The sequence below is a fragment of the Melanotaenia boesemani genome, chromosome 5 (genome assembly GCF_017639745.1).
Source record: "Melanotaenia boesemani isolate fMelBoe1 chromosome 5, fMelBoe1.pri, whole genome shotgun sequence".
NCBI classification, from domain to species: domain Eukaryota; kingdom Metazoa; phylum Chordata; class Actinopteri; order Atheriniformes; family Melanotaeniidae; genus Melanotaenia; species Melanotaenia boesemani.
In genome coordinates, this window is record NC_055686.1 from 15,691,926 (window position 1) to 15,711,177 (window position 19,252).

A 19,252-nucleotide genomic window follows, 5' to 3' on the forward strand; every position below is an offset into this window, starting at 1 on the left:
ACATGCATGACATTTCTGTCTGATCACCTACACACTTTGTTGACTGACACCAATCAATCCCAACAACTGGCTGGCTCATGGTCCAATGCATTTAAATCACATGTGTAACAATGTGATGGAAAATCATGGAGCATTTCAATCCAGTGCCTCTCAAGTATCTGCACTCCAGTGAGTTACATGACTCTAGAGTTTTTGAAGAGATAAACTGAAACACTGGAAAAGCCTGATGATAAAATATCATCATCTCAAGGTGTGAGCAGGCTGCCAGGCTCTGTAGGGGGAAATGTTGATCACGTATGCAAAACAACTGGGAATACAGCCAGATACACTTGAAACTCAGAAATAGGAGAACAGAGATTGAAAGGAAAAAAACACCATAATCAGCAGATAGATAGATAGATAGATAGATAGATAGATAGATAGATAGATAATTAAACTGTAATATATTAAAGCAACCTGCAGATGGCGACATTTTAACACTTTTTCCCATTCAACAAATTGACCTGTTAAAATGACTCATGCAGCTTAAAGCTGTGGTGTTGACGTGTTTACATATATCTGTGTAAAAATGGATGATTATATGTTTAAAATGAAAACATTTGTCTCCTGTAACAGTGTACCTACCCTTGAGTGCACTCTACTCATCATGTGGGAGGTGATTTTTCCCTTGATTCATCGGGAAATCCTGCCAGTTGGATTGTCTCCCACTCATTCCTAACTAGCCTCTGAGACCCCTTCATTTCCTGAACTCTTCTTTTATTTTCTGCCTAACATCCTCACATTGTGTGAGTATGCAGAGATTCGACTGTGCAAACCTCCTAGTTGACAGAGTTCAGACATTACCATTTCCAAATGGCAGCCATATTTGTCTTAGGCAGCCTATGGTTGTTGCTAAGTAACTTGCCTGCTGTCTGCACCTCATGGTCACACTATGGATAACGTGGATATACAAGTACATTTATGTTTTAGAGCTGTGGTGGAAAAGGTGGACCATAATATGAGATTGAATACAGACATTAAAAAAAATTATGTGGCTCAACTATCTCTCAAGCTGATTTATCACATTTTCTGTTTATAGCTCAGTAACATTAACTGAAAAATTGTGTTTATCTGAATTTGCATGGAACTTAATTATAGTTGAATACATGACGTTGTTATCCAAAAATAGAAAGTCAAATAGGCATGTGTTGGATCAAAATCCAAAGTTTCTACGTTTATTACTTTCCATAAACACTGTACTGTTGTGTAACACTGGTTTAGTGAATGGAAAATGAGGAAGAAAGACATCACTTTTTTTCAGCCCTGAAATAATCAATGACCTATGAGAAAATAAATAAATATTTTTCAAAAAGAAAAAAAAATACAGCTATTTTTTTACATAACAGCTGAGCATCCTGGTCTTGTAAAAAAAAAAAAAACTTTCTAAAATAAATTAAACTATTTAGATTTTTTTTCTGTATACAAATAAATAGAAGAAATGGAATAATATAATAATCTGCATTTCTATAACAAATATCTACACAGATCTATTGCAAATGAGTCTACAGTTTAAAGAGCGTGCTTGCAGACTTGAACAAACTGCTTCACCTGGCTCATTGACAGAAAACATGACCCCCAACAAGAGAGTTGTCAGTGGAAACAATGGAAAGGATAACTAAACTCCTTTAAGGAGATATCTTTGGCAAGGAGTATGGGAAAAGATGCTGGTTGATTCAGTTGAGTATAAAATTTGAACCAAACAAAAGGGAAGGTTGGAGGTTGGTTGCCCAAGGAAGATGTCAAATTTTAAGAACAGAAACCTCAAATTATTGGATTTGTATAGAAAAAAAAGCCAAACATAGATCATTCACACCCAAACAGAAGAAAACAAGGTCACAGTGGGCAAAAGAGAAGCAGTCATGGGCTGCGGTTTATTAAGTGGAAGTGATATTCACTGATGACTCACGAGTCTGTATTGGGCAAATATATAATGCTGGGAACTTTATAAAACATATAAAGATGACTGTCTGGGAAAAAATTTAAATAAAAAATAAACATTTCTACAAGCAATGGTGACATTGGGCTGCAGGACCAGGGGAGGTGGCAACTACAGTAAATACAGTAACGTGGACAATGAAATGTTGCACACTGTCCTCATAAATAATGATAATAAAGCAAAAGAAGTATTTTCTTTGGAAAATGTATCCAAACTCAATCCAGCTCTAAAGAGTTGACTATATTCAATGTTTTGATTGTATATTCTACAAAGCCAGAATGTTCAAATGTTAAATGAAATTGTTTTGTGTGAGATCTGACTGAATTTTTCCATTAGTTAAACAAAACAAATAAATGAACATCCTCCAACTTAGTCAATTCTGTACTTTTTTTTTAGGTTTATAATTTGTACTATTTTTAAAAGAAGAAACAAAATACAGGTGACATGGGGTGAAAATAATGAACTCTCATTATCATTCGTGCCAGCATGATGAGTACAATCCTGCTTGCAGAACAGGAGTTTCCAGAGAGATACAGGAAGGAAAAACAACAAACAGAAATAATTATAAAGGAATTCCATTCCATACATGAGCACAACATAAGAAAGCTTGAAAAAAATAACCTAATAGTAAAGAAAGAAAGAAAGAAAGAAAGAAAGAAAGACAGACAGAAAGAAAGAAAGAAAGAAAGAAAGAAAGAAAGAAAGAAAGAAAGAAAGAAAGTGTACATCTGTGCCTGCACCTGCCGTCTTCCCACCTGAAGGAATGACGATCAGTTAGACAGCAGTGAAGGTTCGGAAAAAGTCGAGCAAAGCCGAACGCAGAACTCCCTCCCTCTCCCCCAATTCTCTTGTCGTGGTGCAAGCAGCCATGTTGCCGAGAGCTTGTTCCGGTATCAGGGCAGGATCGTGCGCATAGACTGCATTCGGGCGCAGCTCCTCGCCTTTCTCCCCCTGCTGCCCGTGACAAGCACCTCCTAACAAGACAACCCCACTTTGCCGATAATGGATTCTACAACTTGATGAGTCCTCCTTCAGTCGGTTGGTCGCTAGGATATTAGTCAGCGCACCGACAGGACGAGCTGATATATCACCACACTGCAGTGCTGCACTGAAGGACCTTATTCCAATCACGCAACACAAGGAAGAGCGCCGGTGATTTCCGTGGATTTGGAGTTTTACGGGTTGCTCTGTGGCAGTCACCGCCACTGCAGTCGCTGTGAGATAAGCTAACTAGCTAGCTTTGCACAGATAAAAACATCGAATTTGCTAGCTATATGGGCTAATATCGACCAACCAGTTAGCCAGCGCAACAAATTATTTCGTGTTTATCACCTGCCATGTTACCCTTTTATAGGGTGCTGCTTTTATTTTTTGGATCTCTTGCCACGACTGTCTCGTTGGACATATTTTGAATTGTTCTACCAGAGTTTGGAAGGTCGAGAGCTGACCGGGAATAACTTTGGCCTGAAAGTTTTTAGACCCCGGACCTGATTTCAGACCTTAAAGGAAACATCTGTGCCACAAAAAGAAGCAGACGGACGACGATTCTGCGTTCTGAAAACGAGACTGGATAAATATTTACAGATCTGTGCTTCGGTTTGGACTACCTCAGACGTTAGTTCGCAACATTGCATGTTAGCATGTTAGCCACCTAATTGAACCTCGTCTCGTTCAACACAACCGTTGCCCAACTTTTCTTCGAGCTAGCACTAGTAGCTAGCTGGCCAAAACGTCACAGTACCAGACTGTGAGCTTTAGTGTGATCTCTGTAGCTCACTCCCTACCTTCGACGCTGATAAATGCTAACTGGGAGTTTAGTGTTTCGCATCCAGGTCGTGGCTGAAAAAAACATTTGCTTTTGCTGTTTGGTGCTTGTTGACAAACATGGGAAATGCAGTTGCTACTAGCTAGTTTCTAGCTAGCTGGCTAACTCTACTAGCCGCTGATGTGGGATTCAACTTGTTGATTCACGGGCTATTTGTCGTGCTGCTAGCTGGCTAGCACTGGACATCTGTAAGAAGTTTCTTTCTACCATCACCTACAAAGGCTTTGGATGCACAAAAGACACTGACTGATCGTTATTGCTTCAGATTTCCTTCTCCTCCCCCTTTTTTCTTTTCTTTTTGCATTTCCAAGTCTTTGAAAATGTCAACAAGGCCCCCGTTGGTTCAAGTGATTGAAAATTCAACTGCTCAGGTAAGATTAACATCTAAAAGCAATCAGCAGAATAATGTTACAACTGAAATTTGTCCACAGAGTAACTTTAAATAGGAATTCCCGATCTGCTTCGGAGAGATGTCTGAATTGGCCTTCAATAGTCAGATTTTTTTTCTGTTGTCTTTGCCACACAGCAGTGATTCACCAACTTGCCTACGCAATTACATTGGATTTCCCACTCCTTGGACCATAGCAGAGCAAATTTAGGCTCCTGTTTAGTCTGTGTCTTGAGGCATGTCCTCCTGCTTGACTTTTTGTCGCTTTGACCTGTTGCAATACAGACGTTGCTGTCCATTTGAACTTAATATAGCTTAGGGTTCAGATCCTCAAATTCCATTCACTTGTTAGATGTATTGCAGTGCAAGTGTTACCAATATTATGTATATATTGTGCAGTGCCAAAAAAACAGTGAAGGTTGGCAAATAAATGTCTCTTAAAAGAAAATCTTGTCAAAGACTTCTGAGTTAACTTTACACACTAGTTTGCCGCTGAAAAAAAAAACACACAAACTTGAAAACTCATTTAAAATTTGTTGGTAAATGGTATACAAATGAGCAAAGGGTAGTCATGGAGATAAATTTAATTAAACAGGTCCTTGTGATGTTTAGCTGGACAAAACAGCAACTAACACATACCAGCATCTGGCTTTTAAAGGCACTGAAGTGTTTAATCAACATTCACTCCCACTTGAAATGATTCGGCTGTAATCGCAGGTATTTTTTGGCTTTGGCTATAAACGAAACCACTGTGGGCACACACACTTGGTTTCGCTGAGGGTGCTGTGCTTGGCGTTTCAAGGGTGGGTGCAAACTAATATGGAACTATAATTTTCTTTCCAGAAACATACATTTATTTGCTGTTTGGAGGCTCTAAAACTAACACCACCAGAAAAAAAACTGATAAGTTTTATCTGTCTGCCAAGCAGCTGGCAGCGCCCTCTTTGTCTCACTGTGTGGGCTGACTTCAGCAGTCCAGTCCAAAAGTTCAGCTATTTCAGAGAGTTGTTCTTATCAGAAACTGTAATCCCAACACAGAATGTAGGATACAGTGAAATGCCATACAATCATGTTGTTGCAGTTACAGGTTTTTCCCTTGGTAGGTAGTGGTTGTTACTTGACCATTTCTGGCATTGTAGGGTTGGGCCATATGGCAAACAATGTGACATCTCTGTCTTAATCACCACATAGTTTAATGCTGTCAATTTCACAAGTATGCTAATAATGACTGCAGCATAAACTAAATATAGTAAAACTTCAAATCAGTTTATTGCTGTTGTAATGTTTTTGCTTTGTTTTGAATGCTTTTCATACATGTCACAGCCACAAATGGAAAGGTGCTTCTCTGTTTGTTGCTTGCACCCTGAGAAGTGGTACAGCCAGTCTAAACGGTGCCCATTTCCATGACTTCTGTGCAGTTGCTGGAGTGATCATTTTTAAAGTGATTAAACAAATTAGTAGTTTACAGTTTTTCTGTTCACCAACCAGTGGCAAACTTTGCACATTGTATTAATTTATTTATCATTTTTACTGGATCTAAACAACCTCCCAGCTGACATATTGGGAACTTGCTTTTATTTATTTATTGGTGGGTCAACTACTTTGACAGTTTGGTAAGAAAACGTGAGTTCAGTCTGTGTCTCAGTCCAGCTTTCATGGCTACACTCATTCTCGCCTACATTTTTTACTGGAGCGTGCTGAGCGATACACAGCTGGCTCTGTAGATGAATCAACTGAAAATGTCTCATGCTTATCACAGAGAACGACGTAAATTTAATCCCAATCTCATTTTGAGGTTCCTTTATTGCCCAGCCCTAATATATTGTATTCCCTCAGAGCACTGAGGATAAAATACTGGTACTAACAATGGAAGAGGATTTAATTGGCTTATTTTAATAAGGGTACCCGTGTTTAAAAATCCATGTGCATATGCTACTTTTGGTGTAAAAATGGCATAACAATGCACATCCTCCAATGAGGTAAAACAAGGCCCCATATCCCCTGTCCTTACTGTGAGGGGTTCCTAAACACAACAGAAATCCCACTTTGTCGTTTACAAAGGATTTTGAAAACAAACAAAACAGATCGTGCTGTTTCTGTTTAAAGATTCAAGAGCCTTTCCCTTACAGATAGAGCAACATTATGAGCTGTGTGGCCAGACGTTCAAAAGCTAAATAAAACCCTCGACTGTGCTGCAAATCCATGCTAGCATGCTGAAACAAAGCCCCTGCTTCCAAGATTACAGTATCTGCCTTAATCTTAAAGACAGTTTTATCTTGTTATTATGTAAAAACCTCAATGCTCACATGAAAGCTATTACGATTTTCAGAACAGACTATGACTTGCATTACTTGGACAGCTGTTGACAAGCGTCACATGGCATTTGTTCTTTCAAATGAACAGTCTCTCATTAGTGTTGTATGGAAAAAATAGTGACTACATGTTGACAGTTTAGCCAGTGGATGGTGTCGGCACGTGTTTGAAACTAAACACATTTCTAAATTTGTGTTGCTTGAGCTTCTTTATGTATGAGAGTTGACTTGCAAGGATTTAGTGTGATTGTTTTAGCAGTTTCAGTTGGTAAGTGTAGCAAATGCTAAGAAAGCAAATTTTCTGAATTTGATTTAAAACCTTGAAGAATAATAGAGCATCACCTTGTTTTGTAAATACTAGCTGGATATGAAAAAGGCAATATGATAAATGGTTTTCTGTTTAAAAACCCCAAATCTAGCTGTGTGGTCAGTGATCTTTTGGTACATAAAAAACAAAGTGGATTGGATTGAAATTGCTGATGGAAACTCAGAGGTTCATATATTATGTCCGTCTTTGCTGCTGCTTCTGATGAAGTTATCTGTTGATACCCTGATCACACGCTGAGTCAGTGTGAGTGTTGGCACTTTAAACACCGTAGGTCACTACAGTCATGGTACTGTAACACAAAAGCAGACTGAAGATGTGCTGATATGTAGGTTAAGCATAAATGCACACACTGGGAATGTTGCATAAATATTCTTGCATGGCTTCACCCTTGTGAACATCGAGAGTGGATACAGTTCACTCTCCTTAGTATTGGGTTATAGCTGTCTATCCTACTGTCAGACTGATCTCCATTTGCTGTGAGATTCTTAATGATGTCACGTTGTGTTGCTTTTTGAACATAATGGTTTCAAACATGTACGAACAAGTGAGTTTTCTTCACTAAATTCAGGAAAATTGCTGTCCTGGTGTCTGACTGTGACTGTGGCCAAAACAAAAAACTCAATGGAAAAAGTTTGGCATGGCTCCACTTTTTAGTCACAGCACAGTTTAGCATTATCTAATAGCATACTTTGTTAAGCAAATCATTGCTCTGGGCAGTTTTTCTTTGACTAGCACAGGTGCTTCTATCTTAAAATTTTAGCTGCTCCACAACATTTAAGAACACCACTTTAAATGACAGAAAATACCATTCTTTTTTGTTTTTCATATTAAAACTGCACTAAAGATAAATGTTTTGGTAATAAATTGGTAATTGACTGTAATATTAAAGATTAAAATGTCATTTTTAAAGGAAGAAAAACTAATGAAGCACAGTGGTTCTTAGAGAGAAAGCAGCATGAAGTTAGAGCATTTTTGAAACAGACCACATAAATTAATCCCTTAATCTTCTTTCAGAATAAATTGGCTGATGACTAATGTAAGCTATACATTATTAAATAAACATATCAGGAATACAGGTCAGAGGAAAACAAATTTGCATTTAAAGTAAGTGGTTGACAGACTCATCCGCACAAATGGACTGTATTTGCTGTCATTTTTGTAAGCTGGAAAGCAGAATTTATTGTTATATGTGACCATGAAGATATTTTTGTTACTTTAGTCTTCTGCAGATTGATTACTTGACTCTTGTCTTTAAAAGGGCTAGAGGTAGACTTTCCGTATAATAAATTTTGGACTCTACTTCCCCTTTCAGAGACGCTCAGTTTTCCAGTAATCTGATAGCAGCTGAACATTTCACTGTCAACCCTTATGCTTTTTCATATGTTTTGTAAGAAATTGCATATTTGCTTTAGCCTTCTGTCCAGCAGCTTCTCCTTTTAGACGGGTGACAGAGAACTGACTCTGTAGGCCGGTGAAACAAAAGATAATGTTTACCTTGATAACAGCTACTCCTATTACTCTTTAAAAGCAACGAAACCCTCACCAACAAAAGACAATTAGACTATTATGAATATGTACTGGCAAGTCTTACATTATGGGTCTTATTGCTACTGAAGATAAGAATGAAGCCATGAGGGACAGTAATGTCAATATGATTCATATGTTAATGTTTAAACGTCATTGCCTTAACACCTTCCTGTTCAGGTGGAAATTTTGTAAAAACACCTATCAATGTCACACCCAAAGCAAAAGGAGTACTGATTCTGGACCATATGGAGGAAATGCTTGATGTTTTTTTGGTATCCTTTATACTAGCATTCCTTGCACTGTTAGTTCAAACTGGTTCTTTTCAAGGCTGTATTCTTACACCACTGCTTTTTACCATGTGTACAGACAGCTGCAGGACATCTGAAGAAGGCAGCTACTTTGTTGAGCTTTCTTTCTCCAAAGCTGGCGATTAATCGTCAACTTTAGGAAAGATTTTGATAAATCAAACCTCAGCAGAGGGAGTCCAAATTAAGGATGCACATTAGCACATTAGTTCAACTCCCAACCTAAGATTGATTTAGACATGGAGTTGATTACTAAGCAAGGACTACAAAGAATTCGCATGATGTAGTAGCTGAGCTATGTTTATGCAGATTTGATCAGGTTGTTGGTGGAAGTCTAACATTTTCATGCATGTGCTGGTTTAACAGGTTGTCTGAACAGCATTGTTACAGTCTGCTCTGAGATTTTTGGAGTCAAGTTAAAGGGCCAGTGTTGATGTTGGAAGATGTGATTGGTTCAGAAAGCAGAGGGATTTTTTTTAAATCAATCTAGTAAGGATCTTGATTACTTCTGCTGTTTGGTTGTAGTTTTTAGTTTAGTTTTTGTTTTCCCTAAGCTTTGTGTCTTTATTTTTGCCATAGTAGGCAACTTGTGGGATACGGATGTCACAATTATAGATGTTCTTGGTACGATTGATGTCAGAGAAATAATCACGATTATCATGATTCTTCTGCGTCAATTTCCCATCACTATAAATGTGTAAAACCACACTCCTTATAGGTCTTAAAGTTTAATTTATTTCTATTTTTTGATACTAACATAACAAAATAATAGAACAAAGTAAAGTAACCAGGAAGTGTCAATCCAACTAAATAAAAAGAATAAATAAATCATAAGTATTACTCTGGATTACTCTCAGAAAAAAACCAGCTGGAACAGGCTAGACTACCTCTACCTGGACTTGGGAGGCTTCTTTCTGGAAACTACATTACAAAATGGTATTTCTTTTTAACCTACATAGAGAATTTAGAAACAGAAAAAATGTCTAGCTAGCTTTCACTTTCTGCTGCTTTCATGCTTTACAGGCCAGTGAGCCGCCCCTCACGATGACACATTGGTCCTTTCCTTATTCTACAAAAAGGACAAGAATGAATTAATTAGTTTGTTTGGAGGAAATAACTCTTTCTTCGCCATAGTGTCCCGCTCTAACAGCCTCTTCCGCAACTCACACAAAACCAAAAGCAGCACAAGCGGCAGCATGCAGATGTGGTGTAAATGTTTTGTTTGTAGCGGAGTTGCACTGTAATATTGAGGGATTTTTACGATGAATTAATCGTAGCTTTTAATACCGCAATTAATTGTAGAATTAAGTAATCTTGACATCCCTACTTGTGGGTGCTATATACCGATTTGTTGTCACAGACATGGTGTTGTGTTGTTGTTAGTCTTAACTGTGTGACTTGGAAAAGCTGCCAAACTAAATGACCCATTTGGGATTAGAGCTTCTCTTTACTGTGAAATGAACCAAAGTTCCTATTCTGGTATTTCTTTGCTGAATGAAAATATACAATATAAACCAGCATTTTATGTAAATTGGGCTAAATATTTAGTTATGGCACAGCAGTTTAAATTAGATTATTACTAACATTGGAAATCTGGTTTGCCTCAGTACTTTGCAATTAACTATTGCCCATATGGAAATGAGCAGTCATTGTTTCATCAAAGGCAAGTGGACAGTTGTCGTCCTGCACTAACTGTACTACAGTGGAGCAGAAAAGATCAGAGAGACTCTCTTAAACAGGTATATAATTAATATTTGTTGAAATATTGCATCGTATTTTTTGGTAGATGCTTTGTTGCTCTGGTTGGTGTTTGCTACCAACCAGTGAGTGTTTACTGACCAGACACAAGCAGATATTAGTCTATGCTGAATTGTCTCCACCTGGCATTGCAATGTTGGAATTACATCATAATGCATCCCCCCCCCCCCTCCCCCTCCCCCTCCCCTCGTGCACTGTTACAAGTGGTCCCAGCCTGGAGCCTGTAATGTGCATAATATTGCTTCCAGTATTCCACAAGCCCAGTAAGGATAAAAGGTAGATTTATTGACAGAAGGATTTTTTGTGAGGCGTTGTGACATATCTGTACTCACAACCACATACAACACAGCCTGCAATCTCTCTGTGATTTTTAACCCCTGAAACAAAATCTCTTATTAAGCCCCATTTGTGTGCCCATGGTCTGAATACATCATACTTGTCACACAGAGCCCAAAGAGGATTTAGGGACAGGAGAAAAGTTTTGGGTCATTGCAAATTCTTAATTAGGTTTGTAGGCAAAAGGTTGCAGTGGGACACTCTCACACAAACAGCCTGTTTTTAAAGGCCATGTATAGAAAGCCTTTGGTGTCGGGTCTCAAGATACAAGACAAAATGGCACCGGACCTGAGGACGGGCTGAACATTATGAAGCTGTGTGCATGTAAGAGACTATAGTATATATTCTGATCTGATTAGCTGATGTGTTATTTATTTTCTTGTTTAACTTATGACTGACTGGAGTGGACAATTTTTTATTTTAATCTTTTACACAGTTAAACTAATTGTGACTTGCTTTACTTGGCTCCAAAGTTTGTGGACCTCTTTTACATATGACAACTAATCTGAGAGTTAATGGTTATTGGTGACTAGGGGCTTTTACATTAAAAGTCAGTTACCATGACACCTGGTATCCAGCCATTATCAGCAGTTATGCACATATCATAAGAGAGCTGTCAGACGTGGAGAAGTGCTTTATGACATCTTTCTGCTGGTGTGAAATGGGAGAAATGTTAAGTGACTTTGATCAAACATGTTGCCATGTTATGCAAGGCTTCACGCTAGCTGTCAGGATTGAGGAACTTACGTTACTTTGACAGTTATTGTGATACCAGTTCAAGAGTAAATTAATGAAATTTGCATCCCTATGAGAAAATGTTTGTATTATTATTACAAAGCAGTGGGTTTTAATTCACACCCGTTGTTGTTAAAATATTTCAGAAAACTGGTTTAGTTACCAAATTGTTAACAAATTTCCCATCAACAGATTTTCACCGTTTGTTCACTTCTCTGATATGTCCAGCTGATTTCCTCTTACACAATCTCCCCCCCCCCCCCCCCCCCCAATACATAAAAGCATGCCTCCTATGACACGCATGCAACTGGAAATACTGGTCTGCCATTTCAGTTGTTATTTTATCCTCCATGTCATTGTTTGGGTAGTTGAACACTGGCTAAGCAAACTGGATCTTTCTCCCATTGCAGTGTGATCGCGTCGGGCCATTAATTTGTTAAAGTTAGACATTTGCTTATCACAGAAGTCAAAGCTTACTATACTAAATTAAGGAAGTCATTTTAAAAGTTTACACTGAATTTACTCAAAGGTTATTTTGACAAGACTTTCCATCCCCAAGGGAAATAAAATAAGGAACAAGAAAAACAAAAACAAAAAAACACACACAAGATGACCTATTTGAAAGCACAAAATGGCCATTTACAAAACAGTATTTCATCTTGCTCTGCCTTCTGTGTACAACTGACAGCCCAAATTTGACCCTCATTCTTCATTGTGTTTTAAATTTCTACCAGTTTATAAATATAGAATGTTTTACTGTACTTACTACCATAGTGACAGCTGTAGTTTATTTATTTTGCAGCTCTTAGTAAATGGATGCAGTGTACAACTTAAAGAAACAGTTGTAATAATTTTCATTGCACTACTTGGAACAGATCCTTTACAGTATGTGGTATAGAACAGGCAAACATGTAAAGAGCTTAGCCAAGACACTTAAAAACATGCTGTGTTCTTTGTGTCTGTACTTACATGTTGGGATTAAACAGAACTGACATGCAAGAAAACTTAGTTTTTCATCTTAACAGGATGTTTGCATTTCACACTAATCTGAAAATGCTTCAAAAGATTTTGATTTGGGCAATTTGAAACTCTTCTTTCAGTGCACAAACGTTGAAACCTGGTTTTAGTTTTACATTTACTCGCTTTTTTCACTCCAAGGCTAAATATTAACCTACAAGCTATAAGAGAACAGGAGGTATTGTTGTTCTAAAACTTGCTTTGCATGGTCTTTGTTAATTCACAATTAACAGATTGAAGACTGAGACATAATCTCATAATTAAAGCTTGATTCCCTATGTGTAGGTGGATACAGCACGGGTATACAAGAAGGGGAAAAGTTGTATCTTTCAACATAAAAAGTTGCCCGTTTCCGTCCATATTGAAAATGTGATATATTTGGAACAGATTTTTTTTTTTTTTTTTTGCTACATGTCTATTAGTATTTGAGGATAAACTGATTAGAATTTTGTCAGTGTCACTGTATACTCTCAACATTTTAATAAGCAGATCAATTTCTAAGCCATTGCAAAAAGCAGTCTCTTCCAATGTCGTGGTCACTTTGTATATCCATAAGGTCAAAGAGAAACTGAATAACCTCATTGTGTAATGCAGATAGTTTGCATGACTTTGAATTAAATTTGTCACAATACTAAAATTTCAAACTTGACACAGATAGTAAGTGTGCTCCACGACCCTCTATCAACCCTCTATACCAGGGGTGCCCAAGTTCGGTCCTCGAGATCTACCATCCTGCAACTTTTAGATGCAACCGTTCTCCAACACGCTTCAATCAGATGTCATCTGCATGTCATTCAGCTCTGCAGAGGCCTGGTAACGAGCCAGTCATTTGATTCAGGTGTGTTGGAGAAGGGTTGCATCTAAAAGTTGCAGGATGGTAGATCTCGAGGACCGAACTTGGGCACCCCTGCTCTATACCATTTTTGGTACTATGGAGGGGGAACCCCCCCTTTTTTTCTTTTTTTTCTTTAAAACAAAGTCAGAACACCACAGAAACTACACAGCCCAAACAATACAGGAAAAATATATTACTAAATATAGGAGAACACATTTACATTGTGAAATAAAGTAATTGTTTTAAAGCTCTATTAGCTCTTGCAAAAATAGGTTGTAAAAAAATACAAAACTAGAAAAACTTTAACCACTGGTTAGTGTACTTATTAACATAAGTGTCCTTTTTCTCACAATACTTGAACGGCTCAGGTAAACACTACAGCAAACTTGTTAAGATCTAGTTTTTTAACTAGATTAAATAAAAAACATTTAAAAGATTAACTCTAAATGTTTTTGTCTACAGTCTACATTAATAAGCATTAATATCTGACAGTAAGCCAGGGCTGGATATGTCAGTGGCAGCTTCGTGTGATTCATATTGAGTCTGGTAATGGAGCAGAGGTGAATGCCTCGTGCTCTAACTGCAGCTGGGACTGCTTTTGTGTGAGGACCTAGCCTCTTGTGGGTGCTTTTAAATGGCAGCGATGCCTGCAGAAGCACCCGCTGCTCATTGAGAAGAGTAAATGATTATCAGTCTTAAAGTCTCTAATAACACCAGAAAAAGTCACCGGATCTGTTGCTAGTTGTCCTTTTTTTAAGTTGCTAAAGAGGTCTGAAATTTGCTAAATGTAGTGACAAAGTCACCAAGTTGGCAACACTGTAAACAATGGGTCCACAGGCTGCCCGCTGCAGTGCCTGTTGACAATTGATTGAGGCCGCTTGTCCATTCCATGACTGGCAGACACCATAGGAGTGGCTAAGTATCGATACCCGTGCTAATTAATTTCTAACTAGAAGCTAAAATTGATTGATTTATTTATTTTTTTTATAACATCATTTTGAATATAAACTGTCCTCACAATGAGAGATAAATAATTGTTGCTTGTGATTAACACTGTAAATTTCCTGCATTATTGCACATTATGTTAACATTATCTTCTAATGCATGATTTCCTGTAGTAATGCCTAGCATGTTTCAATTGTTAGCTAAATAGTATCTGAAGGTACTGCAAAAGAAAAGTTGAGCAGTTCTGCTGTATTATCTTTTGCATCAGACTGAGGTTTTGAAATGGTTTCAGAAGCTCAGAGTGGTTGAAGTTCATTTGAAGGAAGTGCATTGTGTATTGAGCAAAACTGTGAAAACGATGTGCGTGAGATGATAGATAAATATACTGCTTTGTGTGGCATTTCAGTTATTTCTGAAACTTAATTTAGAAGTCAAAATTTTATTGCAGACAGTATGATCTGCTTCAGCAGTATCCCACATTCTGTTATGTTGCAGAACAGATAAGATGCTCAGGAAGGGCATTTTGACCTGGTTATCACAGTTACACTGTTTTACAGGCATGGACATGTAGTGGGTTTTCATGTTTTTTATATTTTGCATCAGACCATGAGGAGTTTCATAAACGGGTATAAATTTTTTTTATTTAATTTTTTCTTTATCGGGGGTGCGTGCCAAATTAAATCTATACTCTTAACAGATGTCAGGTTTTTAAGAGAATAGACCATTTTCACAGCAACCAATTTCACATAAAATAGTAGAAAACACATGTTGCTGATGGCATTAAAGAAAATTCTGCTCTGTTTGGGTGCAGATCCATATATATTTATAATATAATTAACACCTGCTGCTGTGAGAAACCATCCTGCGTTAGAATAAAGCTCTTTTACCACCTGTGACGTAATAAACAATCCAGTCATCAATTTCTATTTTGTTAGTCTTTTTGTTTAGTTTATAGTCTTTAGTTCTTCTTCTGTTTTTTCTCAGTGTTATAGTTTTGCGTATTCCACTTTTGACCTTGGTAACCTGCACCAGTGAGCTATCAAATTAAAGAAAAAAGCGAGCACCACAAAAACAAAGAAAAAGAAAATAGTTTTGCAAATAAGAATAAAGCTGGGTTTGTTTTTTAAATTAGCCACCTGACACCTTGGAGAGTGAAAGCAGAGCAGAGACAAATTTATGTGCTTGAAATTCTATACACATGAAGAAATCACTGATGGTGTGAATATACTGGCATGTACTTTGGTGAGTTTAAATTCAGGTGCTCACCTTTTTGCCTGTCGTCATTACCTTGAATGAGTCATCTTTATGCAGTCTGTAGCAAAAAAAAAAAAAAAAATCTCACACAGATACGCCTTGCTTTTACACCCAGGAAGCCATAAATCATGCTTCTTGCCTTACCAGACCTGTAACTGGGCAGATGAACTAAGACAAAGCTAACCAGGGCCCTAGCAACAGAGAACTTACTTCAGACACACACGGAAGCTAATTTACTCCACCATGATCACATTTGCTCTTCAACACACAGTCTTACTTCAGTTTCCTGACATACTGATACATGCAGCTGATGTTTAATTTGATCAAAATTACATTTTCATTGTCATATATACTGGGAGAGCTTGTGCATCTAGGTGTTTAACCAACAGTCCAGTGAAATTTGAAGGTGTGTGTGAAGGTGTGTGTAGGTGATAAACTGTCGTAATGAGTAAAACAGGCCCTTCCAGTTGAGCTGAGCGGTAGGTGTGGCAGCCAACTGTAGACCTGTGATTTGAAAGGCTTGATGTCATCCAGGTGAGAGTGTAGACTTTTGTTGGTGCTTCAGGAAGCAAACAGATTTCCATAACACTGGAAAAGTGTGGTGTTATATGTTAGACGAAAACCAGACTTTTGAAAAACGTGTAAACACGTTGCTTCCAACTGAAACTGTACGAAACTGAAGCTATCAAAGACCATCTTAACACACCCAGATACAGCATGCTGGATGGTAAGGCACCCCTGCATGTTTACTCGCTGGATGCAAACAGTTCAAGGTGCTTTGTAAATGCATACGCCCACTTTTGCATCTATTAGTAGAAACCATAAAGTCAGTGTTTTAATTCAAGGTAGTCTCATTCACACATTTTCCTGCTTTCTTTTTTTTTTTCTTTTTTTTTTTTTTTTTTTGTCAGGATGCTAAATGTGACAGCAGTAGACTGAAAAGCAGTCCTATGAGGACTGATCAGCTTGCAGTCGCTTAAAGTATTGCAAGATTGTAGCTCTGCTTCTAATAAAATTCAGATTTTCTTACATCACCTGACAAAATCACTAACTGAAGAGGATGTCTGTGCAGTGCATTCAGCTATACTTAAATGCACGATGATCTCCCACAGAGAATGTTGGAAGTAGGAGAATCTTTTCTCACACAGTCCACATTGTCGGACATACTTTGCTGAGTAACTCGATTACCCTCCAATGTATCTCTACCAGGACACTGACAGTGGCCCAATTGACTGGCCTGTTTGGACTCAGCTGTGCATGTAACAATAATGAGCGTAGTTCTGCTGCTCAGTCAGTTGATGCCAATCGACTATCAATAATTGGGATTTGTTCTATGGTCAAGGAAAGGATAAATAAATCTTTGAGAAAATAAAACTATTTAATAGTAGATTGTTCCCTTCTTTAGTATCATATGTCTGAGAATTAAGTTAAAATGACTTAATAGCCCTAACTCTTAACTCTATTCCTACTTTTGTTCCACCTGTTTTTTTATTATTTTTTTTATGTAAAAATACATGTAAAACCTCAACCCTTTTAAGCACAGTCAACATACAGGCAAAATTAATTTTTTTTAGGGCAGCCTCAGTTGTCAGATTATGAGGCTAAAATGATGTAAAATAAATATCAATAGATATGGTACCATACAGGCCAACCTATAAAACAAAAACATTTTTTTAAATTTACCTAACGGGACTTTGTAGAAATACAATGCAGATTAAAAGTGGCCGAGCATTTTCTCATCTGCATATCATTCTCTCAAGTCTTAGCTGTCAGAGGAAAAATATTAAAACAAACACAACAGAAACTATTTACAGTTTTTTTATTTTTTGCTATTTACAGCTATTTATTCTACTACTTATGTACTGTCCTCACAAAACCAACTACAACTCATCTTGTTTTCGGTGCCACTGTTTATCAAAAACACCATCTTTGCTTTATTCCAGCCATAAAGGAGCATTATTTTTGTTCTTTTCAGACACAAATAACTTATGTTGTCACTTGTTGGCTCCTAATTGACAATACCACCAATTTAAACTATCTATTTGTCAAAAGTTTTACAGGGAGTGGCTTTAAACTATTTTTGGTAAAATGCAGGTGTCTTAGAAATTTAGCAGATTTATTCTTTTTCTGCTTTTTTTTTTTTTTTTTTTTTTTTTTAAGAAAATGTGATAATCATGTTATTGTCGATTACTCATTATGGATATACCATACGTAGTCTCTAAATAAACACAGAAGTATGGTGGCTGGATACATTTATTATTCTTTCAAAACTGCTCCAAAAAAATTTTAACAGGAAGTTATTTCACCAAAGGTATTACAAACTCATATCCCAGTCGGTCTTGACATTAGTCTGACATTAAAATCAGTTGATGAGGATGTAAAGAATAGCTTAACTCACTCAATGTGGCACCTTATTTTTTTGGCACTGTCGGAGGTAATCTTTGTTTTAAAGTTAGTAGGCCAGGTGAGGCATCCACCAGCCACCCTGCCAACGCTACACAGGCCTGTTTACTCCGGTAGCTAACATACTCCTCTCACACCCTCTGAGTTGCATAGCAGCAGAGCAAGGGCACACAAGGAAGTGCTATGCTGCATGTCCCAACTGTGAGAGCAACAGTACAAACATGAGCTCTGAATTGATTTCACTCACACAAGCACATACACATACCAAGGGAGTTAGGGAAATCCAGTTCAAGAGAACATGCACACACTCAAACACACTTTACTACTTTAACAGCAAACTGAGACCCAGTGTGACACCACCTTGCCAAAGTAAAGGGCCTCTTACAAATTTACTTGGCCTTGTGTGGTAGCAAGTATGTTTTACCACTATGTCTATGCTACCTCTACTGTATATTGGATGTTACCTACCAGTGTTGTGCTGTGCTCTATTATCCAGCATTCTGATGTGGCGGGAGCTTTTGGAGGCATTCATTAGTCAGTTTAACTCGTTCATGAAACAGCAGCATGGAAAAGTTGCAGAGCTATAATCTGGCAGACTAGCAGATTTAATCTATTTTCATTGCAATCAGAGCAATTGGTTAATGTTCTTATCCAGAAATTTAAAAATGTACCCTCGGTGTCAGGTGGCAAAAGTCTCTACCCTAAGTGATGTGTAACTATGTTCAGCACAGGCACATTAACCTGTAAGGAAACATGGCAGTTTTTGTGGAATTAGGCACAAATAAGTACTACTGCCCAGGTGTGTTAAAGATAGAATGGAGTGAAATATTCATAAATATATTGTTCTCATTAGTGAAATGATTTGTCAGGTTGGAATTGTTACTTTGCTTTAAGGCTATGTATATATTCTATACATAGAGAGCGCATATGGTTATATTTTTGTACAATTTAATTAAATGTAGATAGAAGAGAAACACGATTTAAAATTAAAGAAGCATTAATAATCAGGCCACAGACTTAAAAGGACTTACAAAATCACCTTATTTCCCTTGGTTTTTCAGATATGCTTTCATTCTTTTGATGTTCTAGTGTGTGACTGTATTAGAAGTACCTAATTTCTTTCTCGTATTTCCTTACTTTGCTGAAATGTACATCTCTGGGAAACATGGTAGCATGTTCATGGTCCATTTAATTTCCTTTTCATCGTATAGTGGCTCTGGAGTTATTCTCTCATGGATTTTCCATGGAATTCGTAGAAGCCGGCTTACATGGGTTCTCTAGAAAGCAAAGTTTGTTTTCAAGAAAACAA

The 19,252-nt window shown here is 37.5% G+C and overlaps 1 protein-coding gene across 11 annotated transcripts in view; it reads left to right on the forward strand.

Moving 5' to 3' along the window:
• Positions 1-2,806: 2,806 nt before the first annotated feature.
• Positions 2,807-19,252, forward strand: part of mark2b (MAP/microtubule affinity-regulating kinase 2b) — a 54,707-nt gene continuing 38,261 nt past the window's right edge. For 5 of the 11 annotated variants that reach the window (XM_041985382.1, XM_041985385.1, XM_041985389.1 and 2 more), the window contains exon 1: positions 2,808-4,171. In XM_041985382.1, coding sequence (XP_041841316.1) covers positions 4,121-4,171 — 51 coding nt within the window. In that variant the 5' untranslated portion in view covers positions 2,808-4,120. Of the gene's footprint in view, positions 4,172-19,252 lie in introns of all 11 variants that reach the window. The other 6 variants (XM_041985386.1, XM_041985390.1, XM_041985393.1 and 3 more) reach the window with 3 other exon arrangements.